The sequence below is a fragment of the Muscardinus avellanarius genome (assembly GCF_963383645.1).
Source record: "Muscardinus avellanarius genome assembly, chromosome: 15".
Lineage (NCBI taxonomy): Eukaryota > Metazoa > Chordata > Mammalia > Rodentia > Gliridae > Muscardinus > Muscardinus avellanarius.
Window position 1 is genome coordinate 40,978,565 of NC_137801.1, and position 20,646 is coordinate 40,999,210.

The 20,646-nt window shown below is 37.4% G+C and overlaps 2 protein-coding genes across 2 annotated transcripts in view; both read right to left on the reverse strand.

The window, feature by feature from the left end:
- STPG4 (sperm-tail PG-rich repeat containing 4) overlaps positions 1-5,797 on the reverse strand; it is a gene marked incomplete at both ends in the record, with an annotated part of 70,193 nt that extends 64,396 nt beyond the window's left edge. Inside the window, 3 exons of the mRNA XM_080711613.1 lie at positions 1,608-1,865; positions 3,320-3,379; positions 5,714-5,797. Coding sequence (XP_080567739.1) covers positions 1,608-1,865; positions 3,320-3,379; positions 5,714-5,797 — 402 coding nt within the window. The remainder of the gene's footprint in view (positions 1-1,607; positions 1,866-3,319; positions 3,380-5,713) is intronic.
- A 5,248-nt stretch (positions 5,798-11,045) lies between these two features.
- CALM2 (calmodulin 2) lies at positions 11,046-14,002 on the reverse strand (the record flags this gene model as incomplete). The annotated part of the gene is made up of 4 exons (XM_080711872.1): positions 11,046-11,588; positions 12,901-13,036; positions 13,742-13,848; positions 13,933-14,002. The coding sequence occupies 4 exons, from the start codon at positions 14,000-14,002 to the stop codon at positions 11,560-11,562; spliced, it is 342 nt and encodes a 113-aa protein (XP_080567998.1). The 3' UTR covers positions 11,046-11,559.
- Between the last annotated feature and the right edge of the window lie 6,644 nt (positions 14,003-20,646).

The window sequence follows — 20,646 nt, forward strand, 5'->3', positions numbered from 1 at the left end:
CCTCCTGCCTCCTTTCATCCCCCCACCCAAACCCTGCCTCTCGTTGGAGGTGGAGACACACAGTGGGGACGCACAGTAAACTGGCAAGAGGCCTGAATTTGGGCTCAGAGCGTTCAGTTCAAAGTGCTGCTTCACCTGCTTACTTATTGGTTTATCTATCTTAGAATAAGTTACTTAGTCTCTACTCACCTCATTTTTGCTGCATGTAAAAGAGAGATAACATCCATCGACTTTAAGTATTTCAGAATAGTTAAGGAGCAACTAAGGGAATATACATGGGTTATAAGCACTAAAAGCTACATAAAAGTCATTTCTGGGCAAGTCTAGCTACATTCCAGCCTTTAGTGCAGCCCACATTAAGCTCTCCCTTGGTACTTCCTGCTCCATCATTATTATTATTATTATTATTATTATTATTATTAATTAATTATTATTTTGCAGTACTGGGAATGGAACCCAGGGGCAATGTACCTCTGAGCCACACCCTCCACACCCTATTTTTTAGTCTTTTTATTTTTTGAAACAGGGTCTCTTTAAGTTGCGAAGGGCCTTGCTAAGTAGCTGAGGCTGTCTGCAAACTGCTATCCTCCGGTCTCCACCTCCTGGATGCTGGGATTACAAGCGTGAGCCACCATGCCTGGCCCTGCTGCACTATTTCTCTCAGTGCTTGGTGCATTTTGTCTTGATAGTTAAATATTTCCAGATCAGGAACATCTTCTCTCCACAGAGCCTCGTACAGGTCTCTAAGCATGCTAGTGCTCTATACTGTCAATGCTACGCATAGCCGAGCTGAGGAGACTCAGACCTTCTGTAACTACAGGCTCACTTCTACACACACGCACACACACACACACACACACACACACACACACACACACATTATTCTTTTAATTATTTTCTGCGTGTGTGTTGGATGGAACCCAGGGCCTTGTGCATGATGAGTACATGCTTGGAACTATACCTGTCGCCAGGGAAAAAAAGCTTTCTATGGTATATAGTTATATGCGTGCTCTAATAAAGATACTCATGGAGAGACAGGGTATCCTCTTCATTTATTTTTGCTACTGGAACTTGAACCCAGGGGCATTCTACCTCCAAGCTATACCACCAGCTCTTTTGAATTATTTTTATTTTGAAAAAAGGTCTCACTAAATTGCTGAGGGTCTTAATAAGTAGTTGAGGCTGACCTCAAATCTGCAATCCTGTCACAGCCTCCCAAGCGCTAAGACTACAGGTATAGGATACAAACCCAGCAGGGCATTCTCTATAAAAGAAGATGGTTTACCTTGTTAACTACTTAAAGAGGCCAGAGCATGGCCCAACTATAAGATCCTCGAGTTCACAGCAAGGGAACCCTGCCAAGAGTGGCCCTAGACAGGAAAAATGTCTCCCCAAGTTTTCTCTCCAGGTTAAGAAAACTTTATGGAGAAAAATCTTTTGGATACATTTATAAGTCAGGCAAACTTTGCTTCATCTCTATAGGAAATAAGATCCTAGAGGTTTTCCATCTGGAAGGCAGAGTATATTTTATGTATAAAGGATTTTTCCTCAGGGGCTCTTAGTAGCCCCCCCACACACACACACACACAAAGCTAGTAGAGCTTTACCTTATCTTTGTAAACAAGTGTGCTGGGGCTGGGCCGGGGCTTGTCTTTGAAGGAGTAAGAGGCAGCTTGCTTGTTTAGCAGGTCCAGGAAGTCAGGAGGCACGTACTGCGGAAGATCACTGAGGACTGGGTCGTTTCTTTGCACAAGAGGTGGTTTTCTCCTTCCTTCGTTTTTAAAATTATAGGTTGCTCTCACTGGATTTAATAGAGATTCTTCGATAAACGTTTTCAAATGGTAAGTGCCAGGTATAGGAGTATTCTGTGGAAAATCGACATCAGTTTTAAGATCATTATGTAAACCTGTAACTTTTCCAAAAGCACTGTTTCTGGAAGGGTCTTTCTTCAGTAACAGTTCTCTTTATTTTCAAATTTTAAGAAACTCTATCAAAATAAACAGTCTTGACAAAGCAGTATTTCTAGAGAATCATGATTATTTCTTTTATGAAACAAATGCTGAATTAATGCAAATGGGTTACAGTTGAAGTTTAACTTCTTTAAAGAGTAATTTGAGAGGTTGATTGATTGGTTTTCGTACTAGGGATTTAAGCTGAGGGGAGCTCTACCTCTAACCTGCATCCTGAGTCCCTTATATTTTTTATTTTGAAACAGAATCTCAATAAGCTGCTGAGGGGTTTGCTAAATTGCTGAGGCTGGCCTCAAACCTACAATCCTCCTGTTTCAGCCTCCCAAGGACTGGGATTATAGGCGTGTACCACCTAGGCTGCAGAAGCTATCCTACTTCCCCTAACTAGATACTAAGTGTCTTAACCACCTCTCAAGCAGAAAGCTAACAGATAATAACAGGAGTTTGGGAATTAACTGGCAGAGTATATGGTCTACCACCAGTCCAAGGAGATGCGGCTGAATGGCTAGATCTGAAATTGTGGTCATGGCTGCTTTGTGGCCATTCTGCCACTGAGTACTCAGCCTAGTTTTGTCATTAAAATTAGTTCGATTTCAAGGCTTTGACTCATGGGGCTCCATTACTGAAGAATGTTGATAGAAAAGACATCTGCAATATAGAAAATATCCCTTCAGAGGATGATTTTCTGGCCAGTTTTCTTTCATATATTACCGTTACATTCTTTTATGCATTGACCATGTTAGTAAATGTTATCACAGTTCTGTACCCATCTGTGATAAAATTTGAAGTCCTTTCCAAATGAATGAATTTTCTTTCTTGCACATAGTCACCAAGATCATAGGTTGGCCTCATCTGTTCTGTAAAGCACTTGAACTCCTAATACTCCTTTTCTTTCCAAACTTTCATTGCATTCAACATTTATTTTTTTATATTTATTTATTTATTTATTTATTTATTTATTTATTTATTTATTTATTTTTTGTGGTACTGGGGTTCCTAGAAGCCCTTCTACCTCCGGGCTCCACTCCCAGACCTATTTTTACATTTTTATTTGGAAACAGGGTCTCCTAAGCCAGCACGCGCGGCTGGCTTTGAACCTGAGTGATCCTTCTGTCTCTGCCTCCCAAGCACGGGGATTACAAGCGTGCGCCACCACGCCCAGCAGCATTCAACATTTAAAGCTAATTTTTCATTCATATGCTAATATTCACATTATAAATATGAAATGAAGCCTATGTAGATCTAAACAATTACTGTCTTCTTACAATTGTTACTGGTCTAAAAAGAATGATTGAAATTTTAATGAGAATAAAAATAATTCAAATAGGAAATACTGAAAATATACACACTCTTAATGTTACTCTCCACCATCCTTGTCTTTGAAAAGATGAAGTCTTCCGGACTGGTTTCTATTAACAAACACAAAATACATTAAATTCATTTGAGATGTAATCCTCTGAAATTAAATGTATATAAGACATTTACTTGAAAAAATTAATACAACAAATTAATAAGCCAAAATTAAAAGCTATATGATAATTTTTGCCCCTATTAATTCCTTAAATTGCTCTTTTATGATCTTAGTGATTTTTTTTTTTTTTTTTTTTTTTTTTTTTTTTGCGGTACCAGGGATAGAACCCAGGGGCATTGTACCTCTGAGCTATATCCGCAGCCCTCTTTTTTAGTGTTTTCATTTCTGAAACAGGGTCTCACTGAGTTGTGAAGGGCCCTGCTAAGTAACTGAGGCTGTCCACGAACCGTGATCCTCTTGTCTCCACCTCCCGAGTGCTGGGATTACAAGCGTGCGCCACCTTGCCCGGCCCTTAAGTGATTTTTAAAATATCTAAATTCTCTTTGGTAAAATTAGAGTGATAAATATCACCAACTCACTGAGATGTTATAAGGAGTTAACAAAATTTGATGTTCTTGGGAGGACCTGCAGATCCTTCACTTAGCGGCTAAGTGCACTGGGTCAAGTTGTTCAACCCTCACAGCCTTGCTTCCTCACAGCAGTGCAAAAACAAGGCATGGCTAAAGTCGGCATGAGAATATGGTACTGTTCAGAAAGACTTGGACCTGTGACCAGTACTCAATAAATGGGAGCTTCTACCTTTAACACCTCAGTTAAGAAGCAGATTATTCCAGTATTCCTCAGTTTCCAAGGGAGCTTTTGTCTTCCATGGCAAGTACTTTATACATATTTATCATTACTCCACATTTGTTTCAGACCCTTCTCACAGAACATAGCTGTTTAGTTTTTTTCTTTTGCATTTTTTCCCCCCAATACTGGGATTGAACTCAGGGGCATTCTACCTCTGAGCTATAGCTCCAGCCCTATTTTTTATTCTTTATTTTGAAACAGGGTCTCACTAAATGCAGAGGGTCTCACTAAGTTGCTGAGGTTGTCTGTGAACCTGTGATCCTCCTATCTCAGACTTCCAAATATTGGGATTTAAGGTGAACCACACCTGGTTCACCTGGTTCTTTTGTACTATTTCTCGAAGGTAAGAATGATTAAAAAGAAATTTAAAATTAAAATTTGAAGTCCTTTCCAAAATGAATGTATTTTCTCTCTTGTACATAGTCACCAAGATCATAAGATCATAGGTTGCCTCATCTGTTCTGTAAAGCAGAACATTTTTTTCTTTTTCTTTTCTTTTTTTTTTTTTTAGCTTTTAGATATTGGGAATTGAACCTGAATGTGCTATACATCCCCAGCATTTTTTAAAAATCTGAGACAGGGTTTCACTAAACTGTTCTGGCTATCTCCAGCTTTCAATCCTCCTGCTTCAGCCTCCCAAATACTGGGATTACAGTATGTACCACTGTACCCAGTTCATTTCATTTTATAATGCAGTGCATTTATTACTATGTAATATGGGTATCAAGAACTTGTTAAAACCTAATCAGGTTTATAATCCATTATAATCCAATATAATCCATTCTTCTTTCATGTTGTAACTGAAGTCCACTCTCTTTATGAGTACCACTGGGTTTTAGTTTTACCTCCAAGTATGTTCAGTTCTCTAAAAATGCATCGTTTCATACACACTTTTAATCCTGGGCTTCTTTCTATACATTCAACCTTTATGTTGAATCTTCTTTCGCACGTTAGAGTCACAGAAAGAAACTACTCAGCAGTTTAAGACAGGTCTCCCACCTCTACCCAAAAGCAGGGAAATGAAGGAAGGAGAGGTAAACAAGATAAATCGAAAGGAAGGAAACTGGCAGCTGCTGCTTGGCAGCAGGCAATTTAAATTCCACCCAACTACCATTTTAAAGTCACTTTAAAAGGGAAAAGTAAAAGACAGGCTAAACATTCCTTACCAAATTTAAAATATTTTATAGGCACTAAAGTTAAGGGCAGGGCAAAAGAGTCTAGCTAGACTATGGAAGAAAAGTTAGGGCAGGGCAAAAGTCTGCTAGACTATGGAAGAAAAAACCCATCCTCTCTCCACAGGAGAGGGAAGAGAAAGCAGTTGAATCCCTCTACTGAAGCAATGGTCCAGAGTAGTCAGCATTGGAAAGTAAAAAATACTGAGAACAAAAAATGAAGGGGGAGGGTAAGAGGCACTGCAAGGAAAAAGAAAGTAAATAAATAATAAATAAGTAAATAAAAGGAAAGATCAAATAAAGACAGGAAGGACTCCAGTGTAGACAGGAGGGCTGAGAGAAACCAGCAGGGAGAGCCGGGGTGGGGAGTGGGGCAGGGGGTCCATGGGGCAGCTAGAGAACAACAGTACCGAGGCCACGATGAGCGAATCTCCGTGCCCCAGGTCTTCTCTTAATACTGAGGTGGAAGTGATGGCAAGGACTGCAGGGTCCATTGCAGCCTCTTCTCTCCCTAGGCATCTGGTTGCTAGGAAGCACCATTCAGCTGGTGGAATCCTGAGAGCTCACAGGGCATGAGCCAGGTTTTTCTCCACTGGTGGGGGGAAGGAAGAAGAGCTGTCGCAGAGGAAAACCTTCCTGAAGGGCACACACAGCAGCTACTGAGTGAGGCTCTTAGCAACTTAGTGAGACCCTGTTTCCAAATAAAGTATAAAATGTGTCTGGGAGTGTAGCCCGGAGAAGGTTTCAGTACAAAAAGAAAAAAAAAAAATCTACAAGGTATGAAGTGGCCAGAGGGCCCTTAGGTAACAGACTTGACAGGGCTTGAGCAATCCCACAATCTCCCCATCAGCCCACTCCAAGTTACCCCAACCCCGCACTCCAGATGGGGAGAGACTGCTTGGTAGGCATACTTGGTCTTAAGACAGAACTCTAAGGCTTCAGCACCCACTTGCAGTGGCTGAGATCCTCCAAATAAAAATTCTGTTTTTAGTTCTTTCCTTACTTAATACTAGATAGCAGGTTTCACCTGTGGAACTACAGATTATCCTTTTCCTCTCTGTATAAACCCTTTCACTTTGGGCCTCTCGGCTGTAATTTCTTCTCAATCTAGAAACATTCTCTTTAAAGACAAACAGTCCATCAACCGTTTTTATAGATTGTTCCAGGAACTTCACATTCATTAATGGCATTAATTCTCACAACACTGCAAAGAAGATATTAGTCCCACCTTATGAGTAGAGAGGCTTCCTTGATCAATTTAGCAGCTGACTCACCATCACACAGAAGTGACACAACCAGAATTCAAATCCAGATGTCTTCTACACCAGTGTGTGCCTCCCTTCACAAACTTTTAGGATCAACATGGCTCTTCACATCACTTTCCTAATACCATCTCAATCTGACTTGCTCACATGCTTTTCAGATACAACTGTACGTGCTAAACAACAGTGATCCAATTGCCGACTAATGGATTTTCAGCTCTTATCAAAGATGGCCTTGATTTCATTGCTATATTGATTCCTTCTTGAATCCCTCTCTTCCCTGGACTGGCAGGACACTCACAACATTTGTTGTGATATATTCTGAGCCCGTTTCCTTGTCTATAAAGAAGATAGATAATAAAGCAATACTTACCTACATGGGGTTATGAATAACTAAACAAAATGTTTGCAACCATGTCTGGCACATCACCTTTAGGACAAAAGCAAAATTTATACAATCCAAGCTCTCACATTTTCACTTACAACCTCACACTCTGCTGTATTACAAACCTCAAATATTCCATCTTCATACTTCTGTCTCAACATAAGCTAGCCCTTTTGTACAAAATGCTAGCTCCTTTGTTCCTTCTTGGCAAATTCCAAGGGTCAAGTGCTGAGCAGCCCTCCCAGGCCTGGCCTGAAGGACCAATAAAGATAAGCATGAACTTTATTGGAGGCCTCATCTTGACAAATAATTCCTCCTAACTTTAAATATTACCAAGACATGGGGGTTTAATTCTGAGCCCTTAAAGCTTGAGGAATTTGTTGAATAAATGACCAGCTTTCAGCTCTATCAATAAAACCAGAAATTATGGCTATGATTTTCAAAAATTGCTGTGTATACAAAACATCTGGCTGTCCTGTAGATTCTGTCTCCAGGACAGGACTTTTTTTTTTCTTCCAGTGTTAGGGATCAAACCCAGGGTTTCACAAGATGCTAGACAAATGCTCTACCAGTGACCTCTATCTCCAGTCCAGATTCTGCATTTCTTACCAGCTCCTGGGTGATCATTTGAAAAGCGAGAATAGGTAGTTTTATCTAAGTGCTCTTAAAATACTGAAATCAAGTTTCACTTTTAAAAAAGGACCAGGCACCAGATTTAAAAGGAACTGAAATTAGAAGGTCAAGAGGAAAGTACACACGAGTCCTCACAAATTTAACAGATCAAGTTCATCCCAATGCCTCATTTAATTTTCTTATTTTGGCTGAGTTTATAAAACTGGCTCAGCAGACTAGGGACTGGGACCCTAGAGACTGAAAGAATATGAAAGGTACAGAGAAGTCCAGAAACCCATAGGTATGAAATTGAAGAGAAGGGAACATCTTGATGAGAAAATAGTTTTAAGAATCTCAAAAATAGGAACAGCATGGGTCAACAATTTCAAGGACTTTATCTATAAAATAGACTAAGCATGTAGGATAAACAAAATGTTCTCTTAAATTGTCTTGAACAGTATTACCCTGAAAACAAGTATTAAGACTAGTAATACTGAAAACAAGTATTAGGACTACAAGTTTTCAGAGTAATACGAGTTTTAAGAATTTCCTTTCAAGAAGGAAAGACTGTACAATATTGGAGCCCAACATTGCCTCTGCTATCCATTAGATCTTTCATCTCTTCCTAAAAATCCTAGGGATAATCTTCAACTACAATGACAATTGGTAAAATTATGAAAGCTAACATGCTACAAATGTTATCATGATGCAAATTAAAAATTACTGCAACCCTAATATGTAGCTACTAATAGGGTTGAAGGTGATATTTTAAAATCCTACTTCTGGGTTCAGGTAAAGATTATATTGCAAAAAGCTGCAGAAATTAGATTTGAACCCAGGTTAGTATGACCAGTTAAATTATGTAACTATTCTAAGGCCGGGCGTGGTGGCGCACGCTTGTAATCCCCGTGCTCGGGAGGCAAAGACAGGAGGATCGCGCAGGTTCGAAGCCAGGCGCGCGCGCTGGCTTCGGAGACCGTTTCCAAATAAAAATGTAAAAATAGGTCTGGGAGTGTAGCCCGGAGATAGAAGGGCTTCCAGGAACCCCAGTACCACCCCCCCCCCAAAAAAATTATGTATTCTATAGTTTCCACAGTCAAGATAATTCCTACTGCGACTTTTGTAAATATAAAATCACCAATGGCATATGAGACCAAAAGAGCATACTTCTCCTTTCTTCTCATCCTTGTTATTCGTTATCTTCAAAATGTTTGAAACTAAAATAACATTAACTGCCCAATTCCCTTTTACAGGGTTGTAATTGGTTTAATAGGAGAGTAACACAACAGTAATACTGCAAATACCAATGACCAGGCCAAGTGTTTGTCTCATTAGTTCACCGTTTATAAAACCAAGTAAGGAAGTAAGGAAGCCCATGCATATTATAACACCCTGGAGAAAATGCTTCATTCAGAAACGACTCACCCCGCCAAATAACTTGAACTTTCTTTTGACTAAATGTTACTATATCTTTTGAAGACTCTATTTTAGTTGACCACCTAATATGCAATGACAATTTCATCAGGATTATCAATATCTACTTCTTTGCTGTCTAAAAAGATAGGGCATAACCTGGAAAACAAGGAATTGCCCTCTGAGAATTTCAAAACTTTGTGGACTAAAATACGTAATAACTATGTTTTAATTTTGGCTCTGGCTAATTTTGCCATGAGTACTTTCATTAAATATTTAAAAGTTAACCGGGCATTGGTGGCACATGCCCATAATCCCAGTATTCAGAAGATAAAACAGAAGGATTGCAGGTTTGAGGCCAGCTTATCACTTGGTGAGACCATTTCAAAATAAAAAATGAAAAGGGTGAGGGGTGTAGTTCAGAGGTAGAATCTGGGTCCAATAATCTCCAGTACGAAAAAAGAACCTTGAATATCATCTTTTTGGTAGTTTAAATTATAAAGAAAGCTGAGCGTGGTGGCACAGGCTTGTAATCCTAATAGTTGGGAGGCTAAGACAGGAGGATCACAGGCCAGCATCAGCAACTTAGTGAAGCCCTGTTTCAAAATAAGAGAAAAATAGGGCATGGGGTGTAGCTTGGAGGTAAAATGCCTCTGGGTTCCATCCCTAGTGCTGCAAAAATTGAAACAAGGTTGGGGATGTAGCTCAGGGGTTGAACACTGGAGTTCAATCCCCAGGACCACAAAAATAAAAAATTATAATAATAACAAATTATAAAGAAAGCAACAGCAGTTTAAGCAAAAACAAAAACAAGTCTTAGGTCACTGCTAATCTATTCCTAAGGCAACTTTTCTGTAAAACATGTTGCAGGTAGGCAAACATTACTGAAATGAAAATCTTCCCTTTGTCTTAAAAAGAATAAAGCATGCTGGGTGTGGTAGCGCACGCTTGTAATCTCCGTGCTTGAGAGGCAGAGACAGGAGGAATGCGCAGGTTCGAAGCCAGCCGCACTGGCTTAAGAGACGCTGTTTCCACATTAAAAAAAAAAAGTATAAAATAGGTCTGGGAGTGTAGCCCAGAGGTCGAAGGGCTTCCAGGAACCCCAGTACCACCAACAACAAAAGAAAAAAGAATAAAAGCACAATGCGTGAAAGATTGAAAAAAGTGGTAAAATCATAATGACCCTCTCAGTAACTAGATGTGGATTGTACTCCTAACAAGCAAACATTAAAAAAAATGATTTTATGACTGAAGTCAACATAGATAAAGGGATGATAAAGTTGAAAACTACATTAGAAAGGCAGAAAACACTAAATACCTACTTTTTCACTGTTGATATACTTACAAATGTTTTTACTCTTCAATGACATAAAAGTAATTTAATCCTCATTTAAAAGCTAAATACAGCTGAGCTCAGTGGCACAGGCTTGTAATTACTTGGGAGGCTGAGACAGAAGGATTGCAGGTTCACAGTCAACCTCAGCTACTTAGTGAGGCCCTCTGCAAATTAAGTGAGACCCTGTTTCAAAATAAATAAAAAACAGTGCTGGGGGTATAGCTTGGAGGTAGAGTGCTCCTGGGTTCAGTCCCCAGTATCGCAAAAATAAATAAAAAAGCTAAATACAATCTTTTTTTCCTTTTTGGGATGGGTGGGTGGGTGCTGAAAAATAAACAGGGGCATTCTTCCTCTACCCTACACCACCAGTCCCATTTTATTTGGAAAGAGTCTTGCTAAATTGCTGAGTCTAAGTTGCTGAGGCTGGCTTTGGAACCTGCACTCCTGTCTCAGTCTCCCAAATACTGGGATTACAGTGTGTGTCACTATGCTCACCTTTTAAATACAATCTTTAATAGTAAAAACCCAAAAAATCTAGATTGTAACAAAGAGAAACCAATTACACATTTTATTCTCAAAATTGCTTTGACTTTAACAGTTAAATGACTCAAATTGAGAGCAACAGTTGGGTAAATTGTAATTTTTTTATTGGAAAACAAATATACAACTTGGAATGGATTTGAGGCAAATTGTGCCATAAGCAGATTTTCTTTAAGTGGCTAAACAAAGTTTAAAAAGCAAGTAACAATAAAAGAAAATGTTTCTGGTGCAAGACCAGCAGTACAAAAAAATAGTGTACGAGTACCTGGATAATACACCCGTTTTGCAATAGTGCAACTTTTAAGTACATATTGTTGACTGTCCATAGTCCACGCAGAGTTACAACTCCACACTTCAACAACAACATGCTGACAATTCCTAAAGAAAACTACTTAAAAAAAAAAAAAAAAGGCATAACCCAGATGTTCCCTCATTTGACCAACTCCATCTAAGTTTGGATGTGCAGAAGGGCTTAGATATATCCAGAGTAAGCCACATGCAACATGTTACTTGATCAATTTTCTAAAATAAGGTTTCAGGACAATGACAGTAAGATAAGGGAAGAAAACACGGAGGAATGAAGTCCTAATTACTATACATGCATATTTTTTGACAGTAAGGGGAAACCTTTTACAGATAAGTTACAAACAAAGAAAAGGCAAATAAACAATTTTGTACAAGAAATTTAACACATTCTGTACAATGTCTTCACTTTGCTGTCATCATTTGTACAAACTCTGAAAAGCAAACACAAAAAGTTGAGTCAATGGCAAAAAATGGACAAAACCAATCACAAGCACACAATTACATAGCAGTCTCTCGTCCCCTCCCTAAGAATTATCAATAAAGTTCAATGGAACGCTAGTTTACTGCCAAGACGGCAATTTCATAAATTGCAATTATTCAAAATTATTAATATATAGTTAATGTTTCAGACAGATAATCATAAAAAGAAGCACTTACGGTTCCTAGACTTTAAGTTTTTATTGTGGTACTGGGGGATCCAAGAGGAATTCTGAGCTACACACCAGCCTCCCTCTTCCCCTTTTTTTGAGATAGGGTCTCACAAGTTGCTGAAGAGTCTCACTACATTGTCGAAGCTGGTACTGAACCTGAGATCATCCTATCTCAGCCTGCCAAGTACTGGGACTGCAAGCATGTGCCAATATGCTCAGGCCACTTGAATCTCAAGACAGCTGGGTTACCACCGGTCAACATTACAACTTTAGTGCAAGGAACTAAGTTTAATTTTTTGGATGTTAAAGTTTATGCTGTTTTCTAAGGTAAGTAATTACATCATGAAATACACAAGTAAAACAATGTAAAGGCAAAAGTTCCACTGGCGAAGCCTTTTAATCTCTAAAGACTTTGATTCCTGTAGTGGCTATCCCAATGTTTAAAGTCACACAAGATTTTGAATTAAAGCATATGCAAACAGTTTCAGACTAAAGCCAGTTAAGAGGAAAAAATACTCAGTAAAAGCAGTAAGTCTCTTAATTTCATTTTAGGGAATTAAGAATAAGTTTTAATGTTTTTCAAATTGTCTCACACAATCATACAAAAATTGTACAGTAAGCAAAAAAGTGTACAGTGCATCACAAACTTTAGTGTGCATACAAACCACCCAGAAATCCTATTAAAATGCAAATTCTAAGCCATACGTGGTAGTGCATGGGAATCCCAGTACTTGGGAGGCTGAGACAGGAGGATCTCAGGTTTGAGATGTACCTCAACAACTTAGCAAGATCCTGTTTCAAAATAAAAGAAATTGTGTGTTCCCAGATCCAATTCCTAGTTAGTAACACAAAAACAAATTCTACGTACAGAGGGGTGGAACTGATAGTAAGACTTCTAAAAAGTTATCAGATGACAGTGATGTTGCCTGGACTATAGACAATACTTTCAATAGTAGAAGTCAAATATTTACTATTTTAGCATCCTAACTTTTTAAAGGAAAAGTCATTAATTTTGACCTATGAAATACCTAACTAGAACTTTTAACTTAAAAATTAGTGCCTAGAATGAGGCAGAGTGAGTGAAAAAACTGACCTTCATAGTTTACTTGACCATCGCCATCAATATCTGCTTCCCTGATCATTTCGTCAACCTCTTCATCCGTCAACTTCTCTCCAAGGTTTGTCATCACATGGCGAAGCTCTGCTGCACTAATATAGCCATTGCCATCCTAAAGGAAAATTAGTATAGCATGAGTAAAATTAAGACATATGGTTTTAATAGAAATTTAACTGAATTTCACAGAGAAATATACTTTAGAAATCCATAAAAAATGAACATAATCTATAAACATTTACTCTATAAATTGTCACTAAGCAGAACATCCTATGTTGGAAGTATTATTCCCTCATTATACAATACATTATGTTATTAAATCAAAATGTACATTGAATTCTTTTTATTTATTTATTTTTTTGTGTGGTACTGGGGGTGGAACCCAGAGGCTTTCTAACTCCAGGCTATACTCCCAGACCTTTTTTATATTTTATTTGGAAACAGGGTCTCACTAAGTTGCTGAAAGCCTCACTAAGTAGCTGAGGCTGGCTTCGAACACGTGTGATCATCCTGTCTCAGCCTTCCAAGTGCGGGGATTACAAGCGTGTGCCACCATGCCCGGCTACATTGAATTCTTTAAAAAAGCTTTTGCTTAGGACTGGGGATGGAGCTCAATGGTAAAGCACTTGCCTAGCATGTGCAAGGCCCTAGAGGTTTAATTCCCCAGCATGACCACACAAAAAAATAAATAAAACCTTCTGCTTAACATTTAAATTATGTTGGTAAATCTTTAAGGACAAGCCTTAAAGAATAAAGGATCCTGATACCATCTCATCATCCTCAATTTACAATCTAACATACCCAGTCTTTGGATACCGACCTTGTCAAACACACGGAATGCTTCTCTAATTTCCTCTTCACTGTCTGTGTCTTTCATTTTTCTTGCCATCATTGTCAGAAATTCAGGGAAGTCAATTGTGCCATTACCTGAAATGGTTTAGTTGAAGCATTAAACACAAAACAAATACCTCTTTTTCAAATCCTTCCACCCTCCTCAAATTAAAGACCTACCATCAGCATCTACTTCATTAATCATGTCCTGTAATTCTGCTTCTGTGGGATTTTGCCCAAGAGACCTCATTACAGTTCCCAATTCCTTTGTTGTTATAGTTCCATCACCATCCTTGTCAAATAGTGAAAAAGCTTCTTTGAATTCTGTTAAAAGACAACAATCCAAACATACAGGTTAATGATAAAAAAAAAAAGAGTATTGCTACCAAGTACATATTTCTATAAGGTAGCAACAGTGTTTATTTACAATACATTAAGGGTATCAAAGGTGAAAACTATATCTAAATCACCTAATTTTTTTTTTTTTTTTTTTTTTTTTTGCGGTGCTAGGGATGGAACCCAGGGGCATTCTACCTCCAAGCTACACCCCCAAGCCCTATTTTTTTAATTCTTAATTTTGAAGCAGGGTCTCACTGAGTTGCAAAGGGCCTAAATAGCTGAGGCTGTTCACAAATTGCGATCTTCCTATTTCAGCCTCTCAAATGCTGGGATTACAAGCATGTGCCATCACAATTGCTCACATCACCCACTAAATTTAAAATTTCAGAACCATATGTAATAGGCTAGCTTCCTTTTAATGAGGGAAAAAGCACTACCACCAAATAATATATAATGATGGGATTGATCAAGATATGAATGTATAGTTTTAGGTAAGTGCTGCATTAATGTCAATAATTTAGACTTTCTTTAGAACATAAAACTCCAAGCTCATAATAGAGTGAAATAAGTTATTCCTTAAGCTCTTATTGCAAATATTATTTCTTTTCTAATTCACCATAAGATTATCTATAAAGCTGCTATTGCAACATTCCATAGTACCTGTCATCACTATTTCCAAATAGAGAAACTAAGAGTTTAAACTGGTAGTACAAGGTCATACAAATGAGTTAATAGCAAACCTAGTGCTTTCGGAGTAAGGTACTTTCTATTAAAAAAAAAAAAAAAAAAGCTTATTAGACCCTATCAGGAAGCAAATATGAAGACAGTTCCAAAGTTCACAGGGCCATTAAACTTTCCTAACATACCTATGTTTGAAAATGTATTATCTGACATACTTAAGAAATGGCATACTTTAAAGAATCCAAGGCCATTTGTTCTCTACTCCAATTCATATACCTAAATACCAATTCTACTTCAATTTTATCTTTTCTCAGTACTCAATTACTCTTCTACTGACTTTGCCTATTAAGACTGTCTTCATGTCTTAGTATAAAACTAAACTGAAATCTTATACTTTCATGTGTGCGTGTGTGTGTGTGTGTGTGTGTGTGTACATGTACGCATGTGCCGCGTACACGGTGCTGGGGAATGAACCAGGTCATTCTACCTGAGTTGCACCTCCAGCCCTACTTTACCCTTTTTTGGAAGGCATCACTTTAATAATCCACTATTAAAATCACTTATCCACTTAACTATCTAACCTGCCAAGTTTGTCTCATTATGTGAGGCCATGACACAGCAACAAAAAGCAGGCATTACTGCCCCACTTAAATCATCTTAGCTCTGCTACTTACTAGGAATATAAAAAGAGCAAAGGACTACACCTTTTCTGCTTCAACTTCAACATTTTTGTAAAACTGTACCTACTTCTCAAGTTTAAGAATGTGGGTAAAACACTTAAGATGCCTGGCAAATATTTAAATGGCAAGATCTTTTTCTTGCAGAAAAACTGCACTGAAAATCAAAATCCTCTTAGATTCCTTAAGAGCAGTTTCATTTTCTTCTCACTTTATACTACCAGTCTTGGTCTTGACTATCTCAAGTACAGACATGACAAATTTTATCCCTTTCTCTCTGAAAACCATTTTAATCTATGCCCACTTAAATACTATCTACTCATTGCTTCTGTCATTAATACCTTTATAGTTTTGACTGCCTACTGGACATATTCCCTGATTGACCTCAAGCAAGACATAATTCTATACTCAACAACCATAGGAACACAAGTAAAAACCAAGATGCAACAAATTCTCCCTCCCAAATTCTGTCAAATTCTGTAGAATTCTACCATTTTAACACTGCCAGATTCTTTTTCCACCTCTACAACCAATATTTTGGCTCAAGTTTCCGTCTTTTGGAGTATTAGCACTGCCTCTTAACGAGATTCTCTCTTTAAAATTACTCACACAACTGCCTGGCTCCTATTACCGTTTTGAACCATCAATTTTACTTTCTTCTGCTTAATATTTTAGTTACTCAGGGCTTTATTTAGATAAAATATTACTGACTAGTTTGTAGCAGTTTACTTCAGTAAGTTTCATCCCATTTTAATATTACTTTTTTCCAGAGGATTTCATCTACTATAAGCAAAAGCTTAAAATCACAATAACTGATTTCATGACTATAATTAATATAACCTAGATCAATCTAATGACAAAAATAGATCAGGTAGTGCCCACCTACAAAAAGCAGGATTTGATAATGACACTTCCATATTATCATAGTTTTTTTTTAAAAAAAAGATGTACAAACTGTTTAGACTACAAATACATCAATCCCTAGGATTTACATCTATTACCTAGTAACTGAGGTTACAAAAACTAAGATGTTTAGCCAGGCAAGATGATGCACACCTGTAATCCCAGTACTTAAGAGGCTGAGAAAGGAGGATTGCAGGTTCATGGTAGGCCTCAGCAATGCAGCAAGACTCAGCAACCTAGTGATTCCATGTTTCAGAACAAAAATAAAAAGGGCTGAGGGTATAGCTAGGAGATAGCATGTCCCTTAGTTCAAGCCCAGTTCCAATAAAAGGTATCGAAGTGATGTGTTTATAATTATATTCTCTGCGATTTGCCACCCAGCTGTAGGTGCAGTTTATCATCCTTAATTACATAAATTTCCAATGTTTAAATAGCAATGATCATTCTTCTATTTTAGGACTCAATAATTATCTGGCAGATAGATGGTTAAAAAGGTTATATATGGCTGGGTGTGGTGGCCCATGCTTGTAATCTCAGTACCTGGAAGGCCGAGAAAGGAGGATTGCCAGTTCGCAGCCAGCCTCAGCAACTTGTACAGCCCTCAACAACCTTATTTTAACCCTGTTTCAAAATAAGTAGTAAAAAGGGCTGAGGGTGTAGCTCAGAGGTAGGATACCTCTCCTGGGTTCTATCCCCAGTACCCCCCCCCAAAAAGTTTATGTGTTCCAAATTTCAAGAAGCTTTAAAATCTACTAATCCTTAACATGTTTGCTAAAATAAGAGAAAAGCAGACATTACAACCCTGTTAATGCTGTATTTATCTTATGCATGTAAGAAAGGAACAAAAGGATAGTATTTAAGTGAAGGTTTATTCAAAATTTCTACTTGTGTTCTTATGCTACAGACTCAACAAAAACTTCTTGAAATAAGAATAAATTCAAAAGTACAATTTAAATTCACCTGTCCTTCAGAACTAGGGTGTCTTGCTAGGTTGCTGAATGTCTGCTATGAGTTGCTGAGGCTATACTCAAAACTGTGATCCTGTCTCATTATACCAAATACTGGGACTACAGGCATGTACAACCATGCCTGTCCCAGAATTAGCATAATTTTTACATGTAGAAGTATATAATTAACTCTCAGGAATCACCTGAAATCATAACCAGGAGTCAAAATTTAAATATACAATAAAGATCAGGTCCTGAATGTCACAGAATAGCTATCTTCTATATAACTGGTAGGTATAAGGGACTTCCCAAAATAAATTCTAGCTATACATAAATTGAAATTTTCAGAAAATCCTCATTTTATTTCATTAGCAATCCCAGGACCCTTTCCGAATTAGATGATTACATAAGCCTATAATTTTTATTTGAATAGGTTATTATAAAATAATTGTAACAAAAGGCAAATGCTTGTTTACTAATTTACTTATTTATAGAATATTATGAAATAATCTCTTGAAGTTATATCAGAACTTTGTTGTCCTTTTATGTAATTGTTACCATAAACTGAGGAAGGCAAAAGTTTAATAGGGTTAGTTTAAGCACAGATTTAAAATAAAATTTGTATTCTAAATGTCAAACACTAACAACTGAAGACATTATAGCAGTTATGAATGAAATTAACTTGTATTATAATAGACTGAAGTGCTCTTTAAGACCTGGCAATGTAAACAATTCTAGAAATGCTACCTAAACAAACCAACTTATTGCTGTTGGTAGAATTTCTAAACAAGTCTTTAATTAGCTTCAAAAGTATCTTAGTATACAAAAGGCCACATTATATGAATGAAGTCTGTTAATTTTCTAAAGAAGTAGATCTTAGACTCTAAGATGTTACTGGTCACCAGTAATTTACCAGTTAAAAGAAAAAAAAAAAAAAAAAACCTGCATCTACCTCAAAGGCAGACATTGACATATACCAAATTTGGAAGGAAGGAACTTGGGAAGAGGCAGAATTCATGAGTATTCTATGACGTGTGTGTGTGTGTGTGTGTGTGTGTGTGTGTGTGTGTGTGTGTGTGTGTGTGTGTGTGTGACAGAGACAGAGAGAGACAGAGAGAATATGAGAATATGAAATTTATTTCACATGCACTTTTTGAGAGTGAAACTTATCTTTTCAGGAAATACTTATTTGGACTGTTAGGTTCTGCCAGAGCCTAATATGGGCATGGCCCTGGACTCAATTCCCAGTACCTCAAAAAAAAAAAAAAAAAAAAAAATTTTTTTTTTTCCTTTTATTCAGTGCTTACTATGTAGCTGGCATTGGGTCTACAAGAAGGAAAAAAATATATATAGCTTTTATTTTAGTAGCATCAAAGTTTTGGTAAAGATTCACTAAAGCCTCAAGTCTAATAATGGCTTTAAAGAAAACTGTGATGTAGGGGGAAAAAATAAACCAGGGTAGGGAAAGACTCAAGAACAGATTTTTTTTTCTTTTCCTACTCCCACTAGAAACCTCATTTTCATAATGGAGGTCAATGAAAGACATAATTTATCTTAAATATTCTGATGAACTAGAAACATTCTTTATAAAAATGTCATTAAAGACTGGATTCTCTAAAAAAAAAAAAAAAGATTGGATTCTCTAATATCCAACAGATAAGATTTTATTTTTTATTTTCTGCAGTGCTAGGGATCAATCCCAGGCCCATTCTACCTCTGAGCTACAACCGCAACCCTATTTTTATTTTTACTTTTATTTTTTTTTGTGGGCCTGGGGACGGAACCCAGGGGCATTCAACCTCCAAGCTACACCCCGTCCTATTTTTATTCTTTATTTTGAAACAGGGTCTTAATAAGTTGCGGAGGGCCTCACTAAGTAGCTGAGGCTGTCTGCAAACCACAATCCTCTGGTCTCAGCCTCCTGAATGCTGGGATTACAAGCATTCACCATGTACCCCACCATGCCTGGCTTTATTTATTTATTTAGAAACAGGGTATCACTAAGTAGTTGAGGCTGTGATCCTCCCAAGTACTGAGATTATAAGTATGTACCACCATTCCTAGTTTAATTTCTTTTTAAAGAGAATGCAATCAGAGTAGTAATATATTTTCTAAACTAAAGTGAATATAATATGCCATAGTATTGTGTACAAAGAGACAACTACCTGACCAGAAATCCTGACAAATGAAATGCCATGTAGATTAGAGGTCAGTATTTAAGAGTTGGAAATATTAAACAACCCAAGCTAGATCCCAAAAGAAAAATTATATAAAAACAATTTCATAAAAATCCATTTTGCTGACCTACTTAAAATGATGTAAGGCCAGTGGTATAACTGAATGATAGAGAGCCTGCCTAGCATATATGAGGTCCCTTGTTCAAATTCAGAAGACTACAATCTAAAGCAAAATCTCCAAAGCTCTCCTTGACTGCCTCAACACAATCAGTACATGTTATTTACTAACCCTAGAAAATTAATCCTAAATTTCAGTCAAATTACACAATAATAAAAATAAAACTTGTTTAAATTTGGTCCTTAATTCTAATAGCTTTCTATTTCATTTAAATCCTCAAATACTATGTGTGATAAGGATTTGAGGACACCACTGATTTCTAATAGTATCATAATTTCTGTGTATATATGGGAGGCACTTGCTTTACACAATGGAGTTGAATGCCATTTGAGCTTAACATGTTTAAGTGCTTCTGAGCACACAAACTCCTCCTTGCTTATCAAGAAAACTGCAGCAGCTAAAACTGCTTGGCACTTATGCTGTAAAAGTCTAATAAAAGCAAAGTAGTTTGAAAAGTATTTAAACACTGCAATTAAAGACAACTTTGCCAAATTTCTCCAACATTTTCAAACTAACCAACCGTTTCAAAGTATTAAACCCAAAGCACTAATATTTAAATGGCATAGCACAAAGATAACAGGATATCAGGTTTTACATATTAATTTCATGTGTTTCCACAGCAAACCGAAGGAGGTTTAAGAAGTTTTAATCACTGCCACTGATTTTAAAGTAGAAATTCAAATCAGTACTGTAACATCTGTCAGTTTTTCTCTAGAGATGGCTGTTCCTCAACAGATTACACAAGATGAATATTCCTTATCTAAAAGGCTTGGAACCACAAGCTTTTCAGATTTCAAAATATTTACATATCAAGAGGCTGAGACAGAAGGATAACAGGTTTGTGGCCAGCTCAGCAACTCAGTGAGACCCTTTTTCAAAGTAAGAATTAAATAGGGCTGGAGGTATAGCTCAGAGCGGTAGAATGTCCCTGGGTTCAATCCCCAGTACCACAAACTAAAATAAATAAATTCACTTACCATGTATTAAAATCG